Genomic DNA, 18,959 nt, shown 5'->3' on the forward strand with positions numbered 1-18,959 from the left:
GCCGACCACCTCTAGAATTGTCGTCTAAACAAAAAAATTATTTTTATAGTTAGAACATCGTCTAAACCTAAATTATTTTTAACAAGCAACAATCCTAATTACAGTGCTGACAAAATTTCCCCTTTCATGACTCGAACCCATGACCTCCATATGAACGAAACCCACATGAAAACCCTTTATAACCATCTCTCATTTCACCCGGTTTTACCGGCTCCTCGCTGTCGTGCCGTTTGGCGGGCATGGGGGTCGGGTTTTATCCGGTGAATCCCTCAACAGGTGGACCGCTAGGGGCTCCGTCCGTCCGGAGTAGTGGCCGGCTCGGGCTACCTTTAGCCAATGAGGGCCGCGTACGGGGTACCCGGCGTTACTTAGTTTGCCGTTCAAAAAAAAAGTGTTGAACTGTTGATGGCTTATAATGCTATATTATATTTGATTAATATATCGCCTTTGTAACTGGTGTCCAGGTATTGTATCCATTGTTAGACTATTAATTAGTATATGTTTATAGCTAGTGTTGTAAAAGTTACTAGTCAACTGGTGGAATGGGAATTGACGATTAATCAAGATTAATCGAAATTAATTATATCAGACTTTAATGTATAACTTTCAGTTTTATATATACACGCACACATTTTTATATGTTATTTTATGTTTTATACATATATTTATACATGTACAAACATATTTTGGCTAGTATCTTGCTTTAAACCGCTAATTTTTGCTGAAATCTAGCGCGGAACCGTCAATTTGGTCGGAATTTAGCCGAAAACCTCTGATTTTAGTTGGAATCTTGCTGCAAACAGCCTATTTTGGTCGGATTTGACCATTGACCAATTATTTGGCCGACTATTCCAAAATTAATCAGTTTATTGAGGACTAGCAATTAATCAAAGATTAATCGTTAACTAGTCGGGAGCCCAACAAATAAATTAGACCCACTAAAGGCTCAACTCACACAAAGCATACAACTAAAAAAGTAACAGGACTAACTGATTTCAGTTCACAACTAGTTTGTTCATCACAGTAAAACAAAAACTAACATCATATCATCATTACATCTGAGAATCAAATCAAAACAAACTCCATCTCTAGGTAAAACATCACCATCAAATATTAAAGAGTAATTAACAAGATCAGCTGTTAATCTATCCTAATCATCAACTTGCCTTCTTAGTAGTAATAAGATCTGCAAGCTTGGTCTTCAACTTCCCGTTCGGAGACGACGACGACTTGTGACCACCAGTTCCCGATCCACCACCAATCCCAGGACAGTACCTTTGAATCACCTGCTCCCTCACAAACTTATTGTAGATGAATGCAGCTCCACGTAACTGCGGTAGCACCAGCCACGCCACCGCTATCAGTTTCACATCGTACCATATCGGAATCCTATTAAAAACACATTAAAATATTAGAATAATCTAAGCAGTTAATGCAGAAAAATATCGGATATCGTTGAAAAACTGATATATGAGATATCGGTTATCACGATAGGATATCAGTAATTTTGATATTATGTATAATTCATGTATATAGCAGTTTAACACTAATAGTTCAGTATACTCACCTACCGGTAACAAATTAACCTTTTACAACTTGCAAAACACTAACAATTGCAGGAAGTGGTTAAGACTTAAAACACTAACATTGAACACTAAAAGATAAAAATTTAATACTTAAAACGCTGATATCGAGAATAATAGTGATATACTAGTCCAGTATTGGTCAACATCGCCGATATTATCGGTACCAATTTTCTAACCGATATTTTACCGAGGAACCAATAATCGTTATGATATCAAGTGCATAGAGATTATTATAAGGGTTTAATTATGCTAAGTATTGACTAGCAAAGATTGTCTAAATACGGTTCAGTTATGTTAAGCCCACATAGGGTGTAAACGAGCTGGTCCGAGCCAGCTGTGAGCCACTCAAGATCAGCTTATTAAAGTTTAAACTGAATCGCACCTTAACGAGCTCGAGCTTTTACTAAGGCTCATTTAGAAAATAAGCTTAAGCCCAAACTTCACATATCGAGCTCGATTCAGATCGAGCGCATAACTTTTTACTTGGTATATGTATATGATAACTATTAATGTGTATAAACATTGTTATAAAATAACTAAAAATATATATTACTATATAAATAATTATAATAGTAAATTTATGAAAATAATTATAAAAACATATACATAGACTGATACCTAAGAAATAAATAATAAACAAGCCGAGCACGAGGCAAACTCAAACTTTATAAATACAACTTTAAACAAGCCAAGCTCGAGCCCGAGCCCGAGCCCACTCGGGATTTCTATGATCAATGACAAGTTTACCATTCAAGTAGCGGTTGAAGAAGCATCTCCATAAGAGTAAGAAACGAATACAAAATCCAATACGAAAGCCACTGCTGATCGTCTTCTTTTGACGCGCTTTCAATCGCCACCACCGATGCGTAAAGCGGGTACAATAACATCGTTACCGGTCTACAAAATAATAATAATAATAATAATCATCATATAAAAGAGGTTACGAAATAACAATATAATTTGTAACATGTGATACTAATTAAATATAAAGCTTACTGAAGAAACACTATTTGACCCCGGGCAGATTATAGGTAATCTGGGGGCTAAGTAATGTTTCCCACGAAGGTTAGGTCCAGCAGAGTAAGTTGTACTTCAGGGAACCTGCAAAACAGACACCGTAAGCTCGTCACTGAGAAGGGGGGGGTTCCTCCTTGTGACCACCCTCCGGCGTGAGAATCAGTCTATATTGCTCTTTGAATATAAAAGTATATGAATACTATTAGAGCAGTTATCAAGTAAGTTATACGAGATAGTAGATGATGAAATGATAATACCATTTGCTGTCTTTTATAGCCGAAGGTGGGTATCCAAGGGGTTTAGCCGGCCCAACACGCTACCAACTGTAACCTATGCACGTGCCTTGCCTGTGAGTGGTGGACAGGTAGCGTCTGACATAGAGCAGGCGTGCCGTGCACTCTTCGTCTTCTACCAACTGCAGGCTAGGCACGTGCTCTGGCAGGAGTTGGTGAGCAGGCGGCGGCTATTGGTCACAGTGCAGTGGCGTGCTGTCTGCCACGCTGCTGTCAGTGAGCTGTCGCATTCTTGGTCAGATCTTTTGTCTTTACCTCGCCAGGTATCACGCAAAAGATCCTCCATCATACGGACTGGCCCATTTTGGCGGGAGTTTTCCCCCTCCCGCCTTTGCTCATTCTTTCAGGTGACACTGAATATTTGTAAGTGTTAAGCCTTATGCGTGTAGCTATGCTGTGCGGGTAGCCTTCCCTGATGGCTTGTATCCGCAACTGCGGGAACAGGCGGGTTACTTTACCATTGGGAGGCTTTTCCCTGCGTATGCAGCTTGCATACTGCGCGTAGGCTTCTCTGAGCATGGTGGGTCCTGCGGGAGTAGATGGTCTTTGCGCAGACATCCCTGTTCAAGGTGAGTCATGCGGGACCAACTGAGCCCTGCTGGGACCTACCTCTTCAAGTCCCCCCAGTCCAATGTTCTTCTCATGAATGTCTAATAAAGTGAGGTGAACTTTTGGACTTAAGCAAAGGGTTTTGAAAAGGGGTTTTTGTAAGGTTTTCCATGGGGGTTCTTCCCGCGGAAGTCCTTGTCACTTGCAGAAATTCCCGAGTTTCCTGCTTGGTCTTTGGGTATGATGCGGGTAGGTCTGTAACCTCCTCGCAAGTCAGGAGCACTGAGTCTTAGTTGTGCGGATTCTCCCTGTGGTTCTGGTAGGTTTTGAACATAGTGATCAATTATGTTTAAACCACCAATTCCATCTTGGAGCCTCAAACAACGTAGTACTCGATGTTCCCGCTATGCGGGGATGTTATTTCCGCTTCCGCAAGCATTGCCCAGAAGATCCTTCTTGGTTTCAATTCTCAGCGGGTGCTAGGTATGTGAAGGGTTTTGCCTTTACACTGTACCCGCACCCGTCTTACGGTTACTTTACTTCCAAGGTATTCCTGGCGTCCATTCCCTGCGGGTGCTAGGTATGTGAAGGGTTTTGCCTTTACACTGTACCCGCACCCGTCTTATGGTTACTTGGTTGCCAAATATTTTGGCTTCAATTCCCTGCGGGTGTTAGGTATGTGAAGGGTTTTGCCTTTACACTGTACCCACACCCGGCTTATGGTTACTTGTTTGCCAAGGGGTATTTTCCCGCTTATTTTTTGAACCTTAAGTCTTCAAATTTTTAAATTTTGAAATTTGAAGGGTTGGTGGATGGATAACAACCCAATACCTCAAACGTCGTGCGACGGTTTCTTCTGACTGTGTCAGGACGTGCCAGAAGTTATGGCGACATGACATTATGTGGTCATTCCAGTTGCTTTTTCAGGCGCGTGGGCACGGGATTTCGGGCGCGTGGCCGCGAAATCTCTGGCACACGTCCTTTTGACAGCTGTTGCCAGTTTGTTTTTGCCACGCGTCATAGTGTCATTGCACCTTTGCTTTCTCTTTCTTCCGTATTAAATGCATCGCATTAATTGCGATTACTATATAAAGGGGGAGAAGGTTATTTGCAATTCACACTTTCCACTTTCCTCTCTTCTTCTCAAGTAATTTCCGGCGAATTTCTTTTTCAGTAAAGCATTATTCCGAAATCTCTTCTTCCACCATGTCTTCTCACGATGCTGATGACCAGAAGACTGCTGGTGAATGCCAGTGTTCTCTTCCTGCCGAGCTGTACCAGTATATCGTCAGGAAGTTCATGCTCGAGTCTCTCGAGCCTGAGTTTCCTGAGCCCCACCATACTGTGTACGATGCCCCAAGTGGCAAGATCGGGGTTTATGCTGCATTCTTTGTCTATGGGAACCTTAGGTTTCCGTTGACAAAGTTTGTGTACCGTGTCCTAGAGAGGCACGGTGTGCACTTGACAGAGGTGCACCCCATGGCTATTGCCAAGGTCCGGCACTTTGAGTGGGTGTGCCGGATACTGGGCCTTGAGCCCCTCGTTGACCGCCTGATGACCTTCTATACTTGGAGGTGCATCCAAGGGTGGTACACTCTTACAACCCGTATCAAGGGTTTAAAGATTTGTGCCACCGAGCGGAGTCTTCGCTCATGGAGGAGAGAGTTCTTCTTCATATCCGCTCGAGCCATCCCCATTGCCATGAAGTTCAAGAATGGCCAGCCGCTTCCGAACCTTCCCGCCATCAACTACGAGGAGGCGGAATGGTTCGCGAAGATATCCCGGGTCCAGTCCCCGGTTTTCCGTTTTCCAGAGTCGGCGATGGTGATGCTGGGGATGAGCCGGGTGTGGAAGGCGGCGAATGCGGATAAGGTTCCGATCGTCCTTGAATATGGTTCGAACTCTACCCCTTATGGTATGTCTTGTTTCTTTTTGCTGACTACGATTTTTTCTTTCTTGTTGATTTCAGAGGGTAACGATCTTCAATCGCTCCTGAATCCGCGGGAGGAAGATGGTCCTGCGCGGATGGGTACTCGTGCTCTGGACGAGAACGAGTTGCCCATCTTAGAGCAGACTGCGGGTCGGTTCGTGGAGGTTTACCCGCCAGGCCAAGAGATCCTGAGCCACCGACGGCCAGGTAAGCCTATCTTCTACCCTGATCCTCTCAATGCTGTGCCTGCTGCTGGAGTTCATGACATTTCTTCTTCTGAGGAATCCGCAGAAGGTCCTCCGCTGGTGCGGAAGAAAAAGGCTGCCGTCGGGAAAGGCAAGGAGAAGGTGGCCTCTACGGCCGACCCGGTAGTCCTATCTGACTCGGAGTCAGATAATGCAGAGGTGGCGGGGAAGCCCGGTGGTGAAGAGACCACCGTTCCGGAGGCTGCAAGTGTTACCTCCGGGGAGGCAGCGACGACGACGGTTACCGGTGTTAAGAGGCCGGCTCCATCGGGTTCGCCCCCGCTCGTCCGTGCGTTCAAGCTCAAGAGACCCCGTAAGTACCCCCATAATTCTTGTCTAGATTTGTTTCGAATAAATTTTTCTAACACTTTTGCTCGTGCAGGTGCGGATGTTGACGCATTCCAGGGTGGAGTTGGAGTAGGCTCGGTCAGCCTTCCCGAGGCGTCGACCCAAGCGTCTACGCTTGCTTCCGCTGGTTCCAGCCTTCCTGAGGCTGTTCCAGCTGCGAAGGTGTCTCCGCCGGCCGTGAGTGCAGTTTTTACAGCATCTTTCACGGAGCCGGCGGTTACTGTTGCTGAGCAGTCGGCGCCAACAATGGCTACCACGGCGGCTGCCACTATACCTGCGCCAACGGCACCGACGGCCGGACCATCAGGTACGCGCCGGGCTTCCCGCCGATCTATGCCACCTTCCCGTCTGCCTGACCTGTTGGATGGATTTCCTTTAGGTTCAGGTGATGGGTTTGGCGGCTATCGGCCTGTTATTGACCCTACAGGTACGTAGGGTTCTTTTTTCTTTGTATATTTTTGTCATCTTTTCCTAACTGCCTTTGTTTCTTTTGCAGTGTCGGATTCCAATGAAGTGTATGTTCCAAGATGGAACATACGCCGAGGAACAACCCTTCGCACCCCTGTGGAGTGCGTGGACTGGGCTCGCCACGCTGCTCCTCATGGTGCGTTGGGGGAAGCCATGGCTAGCTACCAAGAGGGTAGGCTAACCAATGAGCTTCGGGTTCTCCAGGCCCGAACGCAGCCCCGCGTCGAGCTGCTTTGTCGTGAAAACGACAAGTTAAAAGCAGCTCGCGCCAAAGATGTATCTGAAGCGCGGGCTCTTCGGGAGGAGAACCGGCAGTTGGCCGCTGCCGCAGCCGAGAAGGAGAAGGCATTCAAGGCCCTCGAGGTTGAAGTCCAGGCGCGACTCGAGGCCCGCTCCAAGGCTGCCCAAGCTGTGAATGAACAGCTTCGGCTGGCTAAGGAGACTGCGCGAAACTCAACTGAGAGGGCTGCCAAGGCTGAAGCTGTTGCTGAGCCGCTTCGCGAAGAGAATGAGCAGCTTAAATGCAAATTAAAAGCTCTTCAACATGCTCATGACGCCTTGGCAATGGAAGATGCCAAGAAGCTGCAAGAGATCCTTGACCAGAGGGGGGTGCTTGACCGCACTGAGAGGAAACTTCAAAGCGTCGAAGAAGCTGCCGCCAAGGAAATTCAACTTGCCAACCTTGATAAAAGCGGAGCCGAACGTGCTTACAAAGAAAGTCAAGCTACCCTCCAATGGCTGCTTCGAGAAGCGTTGCCTCAGGTATCCTCTTTTTCTTTACGCTTTCTGCTCGTAATTAGAAAATGTTCTAACTTTAATTCTTTTGTAGGTTGTGCGTCAGGTCCTTTCAGAGACCTCTTATGACGATGCGATGAGCGCAGCCCTCAACGCTTCTCATGAGGATGGGCAGAAGACTGGCTTCCTGCTTGGTCTAGGGTTTGCTGAGAGAGGCTTTCCGCCCTCCAACTTCCCTTTATTCAATGTTAACACTGAAGCTGCTTATGACCAAGCTGTGAACCAGTACGCTGCCTTCCCGCATCCAGTGGTGGAGAAGGTGAATGAAGCTGCTGCTGCTGATGATGGGCTAAACATCCTTAAGGCTTTCCTTGGGCAGCCGCGCTCTGATGGTGCTGGCCCAAGCGGAGGTGGCCCTGAAGCCTGATCCTGAAGATCCCTTCCCGCTGCTAGGATAGACTTAGCTTTGTATAGATTTCTTTTAGGCGGGTAGTTACCCAGCCATTCTTGTAATTGATTGTGAAATATTAATCTCTTTGCGTATAAGATTGTTATTTCCTTCCTTGGGTTCCTTGCTTTATAAACTTATGACTTGCATACTTAGTTTGATTTAGCAATTTTCCAAGTGTTTAGAATAAGAACCTTTGAACGTGGTTGATGATGGGTTAAAGTTTCGCCTCCTCCTTCGTGATTGTGCGGGTAAAACCGTCACTTGCACTTGGTAGGATGGCTAATCTTTACCCTCTATCTGACCTGCGTGTAGGTTTCCTTTTCGAAATTTCTAAGGCATTAAGTTAAACCTTTGAACGTGGTTGATAATGGACTAAAGTTTTCGCTTCCTCTTTCGTGATTGTGCGGGTGTAACCGTCACTTGCACTTAGTAGGATGGCTTTAACTTTAGACCTATATCTGACCTGCGTGTAGGTTTTTCTTCTCCTTTTTTAAGTGTTCATAAGTTAACCTTTTAACGTGGTAGATGGTAAGTTAAGTTTGGCTTCCTTGTTCGTGATTGTGCGGGTAAGACCGTCACTTGCACTTACAAGGATGGCTAAACTTTACCTTCATCTGACCTGCGTGTAGGTTTTCCTTAGAACTTTTTAACATTTTGGCGTTGTGTTTATGCGGGTATTGCCGCCTTCCACACGCAACTACTTCTTCCCGTAAGGGAAGTTCATAGGTTACAAGCTATCAATACATCATGAAAGGAGAATCATTTCCATTAGAAGTGGCTCTAGGCCTTTTCTTTACAAGTTGGAATTGATCTACATATAACATTTGCGTAATTGAGCTCCATTCCATGTTCTAGGGATGGGAGTGCCATCGAGCCTTTCGAGCCGGTACGCGCCCTTTCCCAGAACTTCTTTGATAATGTATGGCCCTTCCCAAATCGGGGCCAACTTTCCTGGGCGTTGTTGGTTCGAAGCCTCGTTGTTACGCAGTATGTAGTCTCCTTCCTTGAAGTTGCAGAGTTTTACCCGCGTGTTGTAGTACTTTTGCATTTGTCGTTTGTAGTTTTCTTCACGCACGGCGGCTAAGTCTCTGCGCTCTTCGGTTAGCATAAGGTCTAACCGTCTTTCCGCATCATTGTCTTCTGGTTGGATTAAGACCCTTGGTGAGGGTAAACCGATTTCGACTGGGATCATGGCTTCAGTGCCATAAGTGAGACTGAACGGGGTTTCTCCCGTACTGGTCTTCTTCAGCGTTCTGTTTGCCCAAAGGACGTGCGGAAGCTCGTCCACCCAGCCGGATCTGTGTTCCAAGAGTCTTTTCTTGATGCCTTCGACGATGCTCTTGTTTGCTCTTTCTACCTCACCGTTACCTTGCGGGTGTGCCACTGAGGTAAAGGTGTGGGTGATTTGAAGTTCTTTCAGCCACTGCTGTAGCTTCTTGTCAGCAAAGTTGGTGCCATTGTCGCTTACCAAATTCTGTGGAAGTCCAAAACGACAAATAATAAATTCCCAAATAAATTTTTTGATATGCTTTGCAGTTGTTTGGGCTAAAGGTTTCGCTTCTATCCATTTGGTGAAGTAGTCAATGGCTACCACTAGGAACTGAACATTCCCAGCTGCTGTTGGAAATGGGCCTGTCACGTCAATGGCCCACTTCTGAAATGGCCACGAGGAAGTGACAGGAACAAGTTCATTTTTCGGGCGATGCGTGTTGGGTGCGTAAAGCTGACAAGATCTGCATTTTCTGATGTATGCCAACGCGTCCATATGCATACCCGGCCAGAAGTATCCCGCGTTGTTTAGCTTGGCTACCACAGCGCGGGGGCCTGCGTGTACTCCACAGATGCCTTCGTGAACCTCCCTTAGGAGGTAGTCAGCATCTTGGTTGTCTACGCATCTTAACAATGGGCCAAGAAAGTTACGTCTGTAGAGGGTGTCATTGACCAGCTGATAATTCAGTGCTTTACAGCGTAGTTTTCTTGCCTGTGACTTCGACTCTGGTAACGTTCCTGCTTCAAGGTATTTTATTATTGGGGTCATCCATGTTTCTGTACCGGTTTGGATGACACAAATTTCCTTGTGCGGGACTGATGGTGTTTCGAGGAGTTCCACGCGGATGTCCTTTCCCAAGTGGGTGAAGGCCAGTGATGCAAGCTTACTTAACGCATCCGCAGATTTGTTTTCGCTGCGCTTGACATGTATCACTTTACAATCATTAAAATCGCGCATGATGGCTTTGGCCTGGGCGAGGTACAGGGCCATTGTGTCATTTACAGCCGTGTACGTCCCGTTTATTTGGTTTGCCACTAGCATGGAATCTACATGGGCTTCCAAATTTTTTACACCCATTTTACGCGCAATCCTCAATCCGGCCAGGAATGCTTCATATTCAGCTTCGTTATTCGTACTTGGGAAATCCAGCCGAATAGCATAAGTATATTCCTGGCCTGCTGGGTTTGTTAATTTTAACCCTGCGCCTGAACCCTCGTTACTAGCTGCTCCATCAGTGTAGAGTCGCCAGACCTCATCGATTTCGTGTGCTGGGGAGGGTTGAACCTCCTCCTGGCACTCTTTCTCCCGCGCAGCGGGGACTTCTGCAATAAAATCAGCCAGGACCTGGCCTTTAATGGCTGGTCTCGGCTTGTATTGAATCGCATATTCTCCCAATTCAATTGCCCATTTGGCTAGGCGTCCCGATAACTCGGGTTTGCCTAGAACATTTGAGAGTTTGAAGTTGGTGAGAATAGTGATTGGGTGACCCTGGAAATATCGTCTCAACCTGCGTGAAGCGTGTATAAGTGCCAAGACCAGTTTTTCCAGGGTAGAGTACCGGGTTTCCGCGTCTGCCAGCACGCGGCTAACATAATAGATTGGCATCTGGATGCCTTTTCGTTCTACAAGCAGGACTGCCCCGGTTGCTCTATCTGTTGCGGAGAGGTATAGGATTAACTCCTCTCCCGCTTGTGGTGCTGTGAGTGTTGGGAGTTCGATCAGGCGTGATCGAATCTCCTGGAAAGCTACTTCCGCTTCTGGTGTCCAGCGGAAGTGCGTTTTCTTTAAACAATTTCTTAGTGTTGACACAAATGGGAACGACCTATCCGCATGGTTTGCCAAAAAGCGGTTAAGCGCGACTAGTCGTCCGTTCAGTGTTTGAGCCTGTTTTATGGTGGTAGGTGATTCCATTTTGACAATGGCTTCGACTTTTTCAGGGTTCGCTCTGAAGCCATCTTTAGTAATAATGACTCCCAAGAACTTCCCTTCTTCCACCCCAAATGAACACTTGCTCGGGTTGAGCTTCATGTTTATCTTTCTGAGCGTGTTGAAAGTTTCCTCAATGTCTTTCAACATCGCCTCTGGCTCGGGGCTTTTGATGACCAAATCATCCATATAGACTTCCAAGTTTCTCCCAATTTGGGCGTGAAACTCTTTGTCCATTAGTCGTTGGTACGTGGACCCGGCGTTCTTAAGTCCGAATGGCATCATTTTATAACAAAATGTGCCATCGGGCGTCCGAAAGGCGGTTTTGTCCTGGTCATCTACAGCCATGTGGATTTGATGGTACCCCTTATACGCATCCAAGAAGCATTTAAGGCGAAATGGTGCCACCGAATCCACCTTGAGATCAATTTCTGGTAACGGATAACAATCTTTGGGGCATGCTTTGTTCAAATCTTTGAAATCTATGCACATGCGCCATTGTTTGTTATTCTTCGGTACCATTACGGGATTTGCAACCCACGTTTGATATTTGCTAACGCGCACGATGCCCGCATCAAGGAGTTCCTTGACTTGGGTTCTGCACGCGTTGGTTTGCTCGGGCCCCATTACTCTGCGCTTTTGTACGATCGGCGTAACGGCCGGATCGCATTTGAGCTTATGCTCTGCCTTACTCCGGGGTACACCAGTCATGTCGGCTGGTGTCCACGCGAAGATGTCTGCGTTTCGCTGCAGTAAGCGCTTGAGTAAGGTGCGTGTTGGATCAACAATTGTCGGGCCAATGGTAACGGCCTGATCAGGATATTTCCCATTGAATGCCCACTGTTCAGGTTCAGTGATGGTTTGTTTGGCCATCTTCGGTTTGGGTTTAGAAGAGACAGATGCGATGCATACCTGGGGAATGCCCGTGATCATCGCTACGCCGTCAGTTGTTGGCCATCCCATCATGCCGTGGACTGAGGATACCACGGCGTTGAATCTTGCCATCCCGTCTCTCCCGAATAGGATGTCATACGTATGATGTGGTTTTTTCATTACAACAAAATCCACATCCTCCGTGCGTGAATAATTCCCATCGGTGAGAGTGACGGGGAAAGATAGGATGCCCAAGGGAGTGTTCATGCTGCCGTCAAACCCCTCCATTGAAGCGTAGACCGTCTCCAGGCGTTCCTTGTCTTCATCGTCGAGCTTGTCGAAGAACTGCCTGTACATCACTGTCGACGATGCGCCATTGTCAACGAGTGTGCGGGAGGTGATGTAGTGCCCCAGCTGGCTTTTAATGACAATGGGGCCTTCTTTGTTTGGGCCTCCCGGCACTCGCGGGAAGCGCACTTCTGCTTCCTTCCATGCGCATGGCTCGGTCATCGGTCTCTTTCTTCCTCTGACCTTACCATGGACCATGTTGATGCTGATGTCGACGGGCTTTCGTCCGTTACCCCTGTACCTGTTGTCGTTTCTTCCCCCTTTCTTGATAGATGCCACGAGGTGTTGCAACCTCCCATCCTTGACGAATGTCTCAACGATGTCCCTCAAGGATGTGCACTCCTCAGTGCTGTGGCCCTTTGTCCCATGGAAGTCACAAGACTTGCTTTGATCCGCATTGGGTTTCTGTCGGATCGCTGGGGCTTTTGGCCATGGCAGTTTTTCCGTGGCAAATATCTCCGTGACGCTCTTGGTGAGTGGCGTCCAACGGTTCTTCCGGTTGGAAGGGTGCGTGTTGTCCCTTCCGCCAACCAGAGGGCGAGAGCTTGAGGGGGTGTCAAAGTTAATCCTTGACTGCCAAATACCTTGCCGCCTCTTTTTGTTTAGCCGGGCGGCTCTCACATTGTTCTCCCTTGTCCTCTGTGTGTAGAGGTTTGTATTCTGGGGGAGATCTCTTCCCAGCTGTTTCTCCGTTTCGGCAAAGCGCTTGGCTGCCGTCATTATGGCATCCCATGTGGATGGCATGCCGTCTTTACCCGTCAAAGTGCGGATAAGTTCTGGGTACTCAGCGCCCTGAATGAAAGCGGCGCGAACGAGGTCTTCGCTGACGTTGCCCAGACTCAGCTTCTTGGAGTTGAAGCGGGTGATGAAGTCCAGTAAGGATTCATCCTCTTCTCTCACACAGTTGAGGATCGTCCACTGCTCCTCAGTGTGCTTCCTCTGTTGACTAAACTGTTGACTGAACTTGTTCTGGAAGTCTGCCCAGTCATAAATGTGGTGGACCGGTAAACGGTCAAACCATGCTCTGGCTGCTCCTACCAGAGTCATCTGGAACATGTAGCACCACGTGGGCTCCGTCCAGTTACTGACGGTTGCCCCCGCAATGAACCTGTTCAGATGGTCATCTGGGTCGGATAGACCATCGTATGTGCCAATGTTGGACATTTGTTTGGCACTCCTCGGGGCGATTGCTTCTGCAATGTCCCTAGCAAATTTTGACCTTCCTGCGTTTGTGGCAGTAGGTCTAAAGGCCTTGGAGAAGTCACGCGAGCTTTTCTCCGTGACTGGTTGGAATGCTTCCCCAAAATTCCTTTTTGGCTGGGGGTCCGTTTCCTTACGCTTCCCTTTCGCCCTATGGCGAGGGTTCGCGTCGGTGTCGGAGTCTTCCCTCTCGTCGTCTGAGTACTCGCACTCACTACTCATGTTGAGGTGCTGGCGAGTACTACCGAATTCCTCAGCTTGTTGGACTGAACGCAAGCGTTCTTCCAACTCAGCCTGAAATTCTCTTTGACGTGCCTCGGCCCATGCCTTCACTTGATCAAGTGTTTGGCGAGGGGCTCGAGTTCGTTTTTCCAGCTGGGCATCAGTGAATCCCAGTGGAATATTTACTCCACTTGCCCCTACATGAGTGACTGGGGTAGTGTTCGTAAAATGTACTTCACTTCCCCCAGCTTGGGTGGCTGGGGTAGTGTTTGTAAACATTGTGTTGCCGGTGTTTACCCCAGTGGCTGGGGTTGTGGTTACCGGAGTTTCTCTAGTCATCTTGGAAGTTTTGAAAAACTGGAGAAAGATGTAGTTCTAGCTTTTATGCACGGATGGCGCCAATGAAGAAACACTATTTGACCCCGGGCAGATTATAGGTAATCTGGGGGCTAAGTAATGTTTCCCACGAAGGTTAGGTCCAGCAGAGTAAGTTGTACTTCAGGGAACCTGCAAAACAGACACCGTAAGCTCGTCACTGAGAAGGGGGGGGGTTCCTCCTTGTGACCACCCTCCGGCGTGAGAATCAGTCTATATTGCTCTTTGAATATAAAAGTATATGAATACTATTAGAGCAGTTATCAAGTAAGTTATACGAGATAGTAGATGATGAAATGATAATACCATTTGCTGTCTTTTATAGCCGAAGGTGGGTATCCAAGGGGTTTAGCCGGCCCAACACGCTACCAACTGTAACCTATGCACGTGCCTTGCCTGTGAGTGGTGGACAGGTAGCGTCTGACATAGAGCAGGCGTGCCGTGCACTCTTCGTCTTCTACCAACTGCAGGCTAGGCACGTGCTCTGGCAGGAGTTGGTGAGCAGGCGGCGGCTATTGGTCACAGTGCAGTGGCGTGCTGTCTGCCACGCTGCTGTCAGTGAGCTGTCGCATTCTTGGTCAGATCTTTTGTCTTTACCTCGCCAGGTATCACGCAAAAGATCCTCCATCATACGGACTGGCCCATTTTGGCGGGAGTTTTCCCCCTCCCGCCTTTGCTCATTCTTTCAGGTGACACTGAATATTTGTAAGTGTTAAGCCTTATGCGTGTAGCTATGCTGTGCGGGTAGCCTTCCCTGATGGCTTGTATCCGCAACTGCGGGAACAGGCGGGTTACTTTACCATTGGGAGGCTTTTCCCTGCGTATGCAGCTTGCATACTGCGCGTAGGTTTCTCTGAGCATGGTGGGTCCTGCGGGAGTAGATGGTCTTTGCGCAGACATCCCTGTTCAAGGTGAGTCATGCGGGACCAACTGAGCCCTGCTGGGACCTACCTCTTCACTTACCCAGCTAATTGATGAAGACCGGACATCAAGGTCCAAAATCGACTCATTTTTAGTTGGTTTTGAAGTAAAGATTTTTAATGATTTTGGGGAATAATAATATTGGGGTTTTGGGAAAGAGGTGTATATATATAGAAGTAAGATGGTGACACGTGTCGGAAGATGAGGAAGGTTTAGGATTCGGGTTTGGGAAATGAGATGATGAAACGTGGCGGTGATCCAACGGTTCAGGTGAAGTGGGTGGCTTTGATGGCCGACTTGGAGGATTTTTTCTTTCTGGTCGTGTTTTTTTTTCTTAGGTGAGGTGTGAAATATGTATGATACGTGCTTTATATCTTTTTGAAATTAAGTTTCTTTTTGTTTTATATAATAATTAAGAATTTGCCCGGCGTGCTGGTTGGTAAAATCTAGGTAGTGGTAAAACTCAGACGTTGTTGGTCTCGAGCGTTGAGATGATAAGTCGACGTGAATTCAGTCGGTTTCTTACGATACCAGACCTAAAACAGATATGGCAGGTGGTCGGTTTCGTTACGGTGGTACTGGAACTAAAACAAAATGTAGTGACTTTACCCGGATTTGGTTGGTTTCTTTCTCGTTCGTTACGGTACCGGAACTAAAACAAAAAATAAAAAAGAAAATTGGTATCTGGTCGGTTTTCGTTATGGTACCAGAACTAAAACGAAAAAACCAAATGGCATCAAAACCCCTGCATTGTCAGTCCCGGACGTTTATACAGTGAGTTTACAAGAATTTCGTTTATTTCCATTACGTAAAATTGGCGTTAGGTCGGTTCTCGTTACATTCGCTATGCTACCAACACTAAAATAGAAATATCAAAATGGTATGAACAAGTTTGGTGCCGCCACCTGGTTAGCGGCACCAAAATTCTCTTTTATATAATAATAATAATATGTTATTGTTGTATCTATGAAAATAATGGTTGAAAACTTAACACATATAGGTCGATTCTTTCAAAACCAAGCTATTACAACTGCTAATAAAAATACTGAATAAACGGTATTAAGGAGTTGGACAAGGTCACTTGGGTGTCATAAATATTAGCGTTAGAGGTTGTGGTGTGAGTTGCCGTTAAAATAAAACATGTAATAATAAATGATATTTTATACACGGTTAACATCCATTTAACTGTTATATGATAAAATTAAATAAGACTTTATTTCGAGCTTTAATTCTAGACCTAAAGCTTTATTCACGAGTAATATTTCAAATTTGAGCTCGTGTAGGGGTTCGCTTAATTTATTACTTATTATATTTTAATGTATCTATAAATATTATATATATTGGTAGTTAATATATAAGCTATAAGTTACATAAATAATATGTTCGATTAGGTTAGTTAGTCTACGTGAGTTTATTACAAAAGTTAGATGGTGTGAGTTATCATTTATTTTTTATTTAAAGTTAGTTAAAAGAAAGACATTATCAAATTATCATCTTGATGGTTGTGTCGGTGATTTCTTTTACAAAAGCAGTATAAATAATATTTAATTTAGTAACAAACTTAATCTGATAAAAAGTTAAGTGTAATTAAAAACATAGTATATATATTAATATTAAAATGAGGATGATGAGATTGTTCTTTCCCCTAGACAAAAGCCACGTGTCTCGGATTTTGATGCAAAATAAAGGTCGGTCACACATGTCGTAGATCAAGGTAAACATGAGTTTTTAAATTGGCTGTAATGGCAACAGATTCATTATATTAATGTATAATTAATCATTTTTGCTAATGTTTATGTTGGTTGTATCATATAAAATTGCCCCGAGTATATAAATAAAGGCAACATTCGTAAACAATGTTTAAAGGCTCGACTTAATAATATATAGCAGTACAAATCTTGTTTATTCAAGAACGTAATTATTAGATTCAATAGTTCAATTCAATAGAGTTAATTATGGTCAGTGAGTTAGTGGTGAAGTGATAATGTAGAGACTTGGTGTTTCATATATACAAGGTTTGATTTATGCACATAATATTTAGTTTCAGAGACACCATGTGATAATGAGAGATTAACCGAGACTTTCAGTAGTTGGATCCTTAAACTGAACGAATTTTATCTCACCGCACTGCCGTGCCTTTGATTGAGTGTTCACGGGCGTTGGCCTTAGGTGAGAGTTTCCCGAATCGAAAAATAAGTGTATCCTGATATGATGAATTTAACAAGTATGCAATTTGAATGATTCGTTGGCCGTTAAAAAAAGTAGAGTAAATTACGATCATTAAAAATAAAATACGCATGTTTAATAGATTAATCAGAATTAACTGAGATTGATCGGTATTAACTAAGGTTAATCGGCGTCTAGTCAAGATTTTAATTTACAACCATGCATAAAATCATTAAAATAATAGAATTGTTAAATAAGATTACGAACTACGATTTTACCTAATTATCTTTATAGTAAATGTACATGTTCTTTTGGTATGTTGTGCATTTGATCATTAAAGTAGCCACTTTTGAGTTTTGTGCTCATATCATTATTCTTCCATTGAATTTAGTTACATTTTAAGCCATGTCGTTCCTTAAAGTAATGTTGGTGCACATTTTGTGGCCGTCGCTTGGCGAATAGTTTAGAATGTTTATGTTGTATGCTGTACACCTAGGTAGTGGTTCACGCCGAAAGTGATCCATTTGAAAGAGCATTTTCAAATGGATACTCATTCGATCGAACCAGTTTCTGATTCGATCGAATGAGTCTGCCATTCGATCGAATAGGACTCATTCGATCGAATGAGTCCTGACCGAATGGCAGCGGGTATAAATACCAGCTTTCAGTCGTGAACAGGTAAGGTTTTCAAGGTTTTTGCGTGCCCGGAGCCCAGGTGTTGTCCGGATGAGGGGGGAGGCCATGCTCGACCTCCCCCTGCCATAGACCGTGATTTCAGTGTTTAACAAGCATGTAACCTTTCGTTTTTATCAATGAAATCGTTTGTTTTCGTGTTTGTTTATGTCCGTCTTTGGTTGTCAAACCTTCCGTCTCGAACCTGCTCGGATCGTCTCGGTCCGACCCGATCCTACAATTGGTATCAGAGCCACGGTTACCGCTAGAAAGGTCTAACAACCGATCTAGCAAGCCGAGCTCTTGATTTTCTGCGTTCTGGACGTTAAACTGTTGGTGTGTTCTTCGTGTTCTTCGCGTTTTCTGGGCTGGCGTTGAAGGAGTCGAATCAGTACATTCGATCGAACGAGTTCCCCATTTGATCGAATAGGCCTATTCGATTGACTGATTCGATCGAATCAGTCTTCCCGCTCAAAAGTGTCAAATTCAAACGCAAGTTTTCCCGCCCAGACAGCCTGTTCATTCGATCGAACCAGATGTCTTCATTCGATCGAATCAGTTTGTATTCGATCGAACTGGTTTTCCCGCTCAAAGTGTCAAATTCAAATAGCTGATCGAACCAGTTCTTCATCCGATCGAATCTGTGCTTCATCCGATCGAATCTGTGGTTCATTCGATCGAACCAGTTCTCATTCGATCGAACATTAATACAAGCTCTGATACCAATTGTAGGATCGGGTCGGACCGAGACGATCCGAGCAGGTTCGAGACGGAAGGTTTGACAACCAAAGACGGACATAAACAAACACGAAAACAAACGATTTCATTGATAAAAACGAAAGGTTACATGCTTGTTAAACACTGAAATCACGGTCTATGGCAGGGGGAGGTCGAGCATGGCCTCCCCCCTCATCCGGACAGCACCTGGGCTCCGGGCACGCAAAAACCTTGAAAACCTTACCTGTTCACGACTGAAAGCTGGTATTTATACCCGCTGCCATTCGGTCAGGACTCATTCGATCGAATGAGTCCTATTCGATCGAATGGCAGACTCATTCGATCGAATCAGAAACTGGTTCGATCGAATGAGTATCCATTTGAAAATGCTCTTTCAAATGGATCACTTTCGGCGTGAACCACTACCTAGGTGTACAGCATACAACATAAACATTCTAAACTATTCGCCAAGCGACGGCCACAAAATGTGCACCAACAAATTCCCCCTTGGACGTTGCTTGCGAATTGCTGTAGACACCTCTTGCAATCTTCAGTCAAATCTTCTGCTTTATCTTGATAATCACGTTGAAGAATACCATCATTGCAGCAAGATTCCCCCTTAGACTGAACTCTCGGTTAATGATGCA

General features: G+C 45.4%; 1 protein-coding gene across 1 annotated transcript; it reads right to left on the reverse strand.

Moving 5' to 3' along the window:
• Positions 1 to 1,069: 1,069 nt before the first annotated feature.
• Positions 1,070 to 14,891, reverse strand: LOC143543331 (HVA22-like protein e). Its single transcript, XM_077035677.1, has 3 exons — positions 14,800 to 14,891; positions 2,334 to 2,483; positions 1,070 to 1,389 (listed from the first exon to the last, which is right to left on the reverse strand). Exons 1-3 carry the CDS (start codon positions 14,844 to 14,846, stop codon positions 1,158 to 1,160), a joined length of 429 nt encoding a protein of 142 aa, XP_076891792.1. The 5' UTR covers positions 14,847 to 14,891; the 3' UTR covers positions 1,070 to 1,157.
• Between the last annotated feature and the right edge of the window lie 4,068 nt (positions 14,892 to 18,959).

Source organism: Bidens hawaiensis, unplaced genomic scaffold, assembly GCF_021521415.1.
Source record: "Bidens hawaiensis isolate Kalapana, Puna unplaced genomic scaffold, B.hawaiensis_p1.1 tig00013117_1, whole genome shotgun sequence".
In the NCBI taxonomy this organism is placed as follows: Eukaryota; Viridiplantae; Streptophyta; class Magnoliopsida; order Asterales; family Asteraceae; genus Bidens; species Bidens hawaiensis.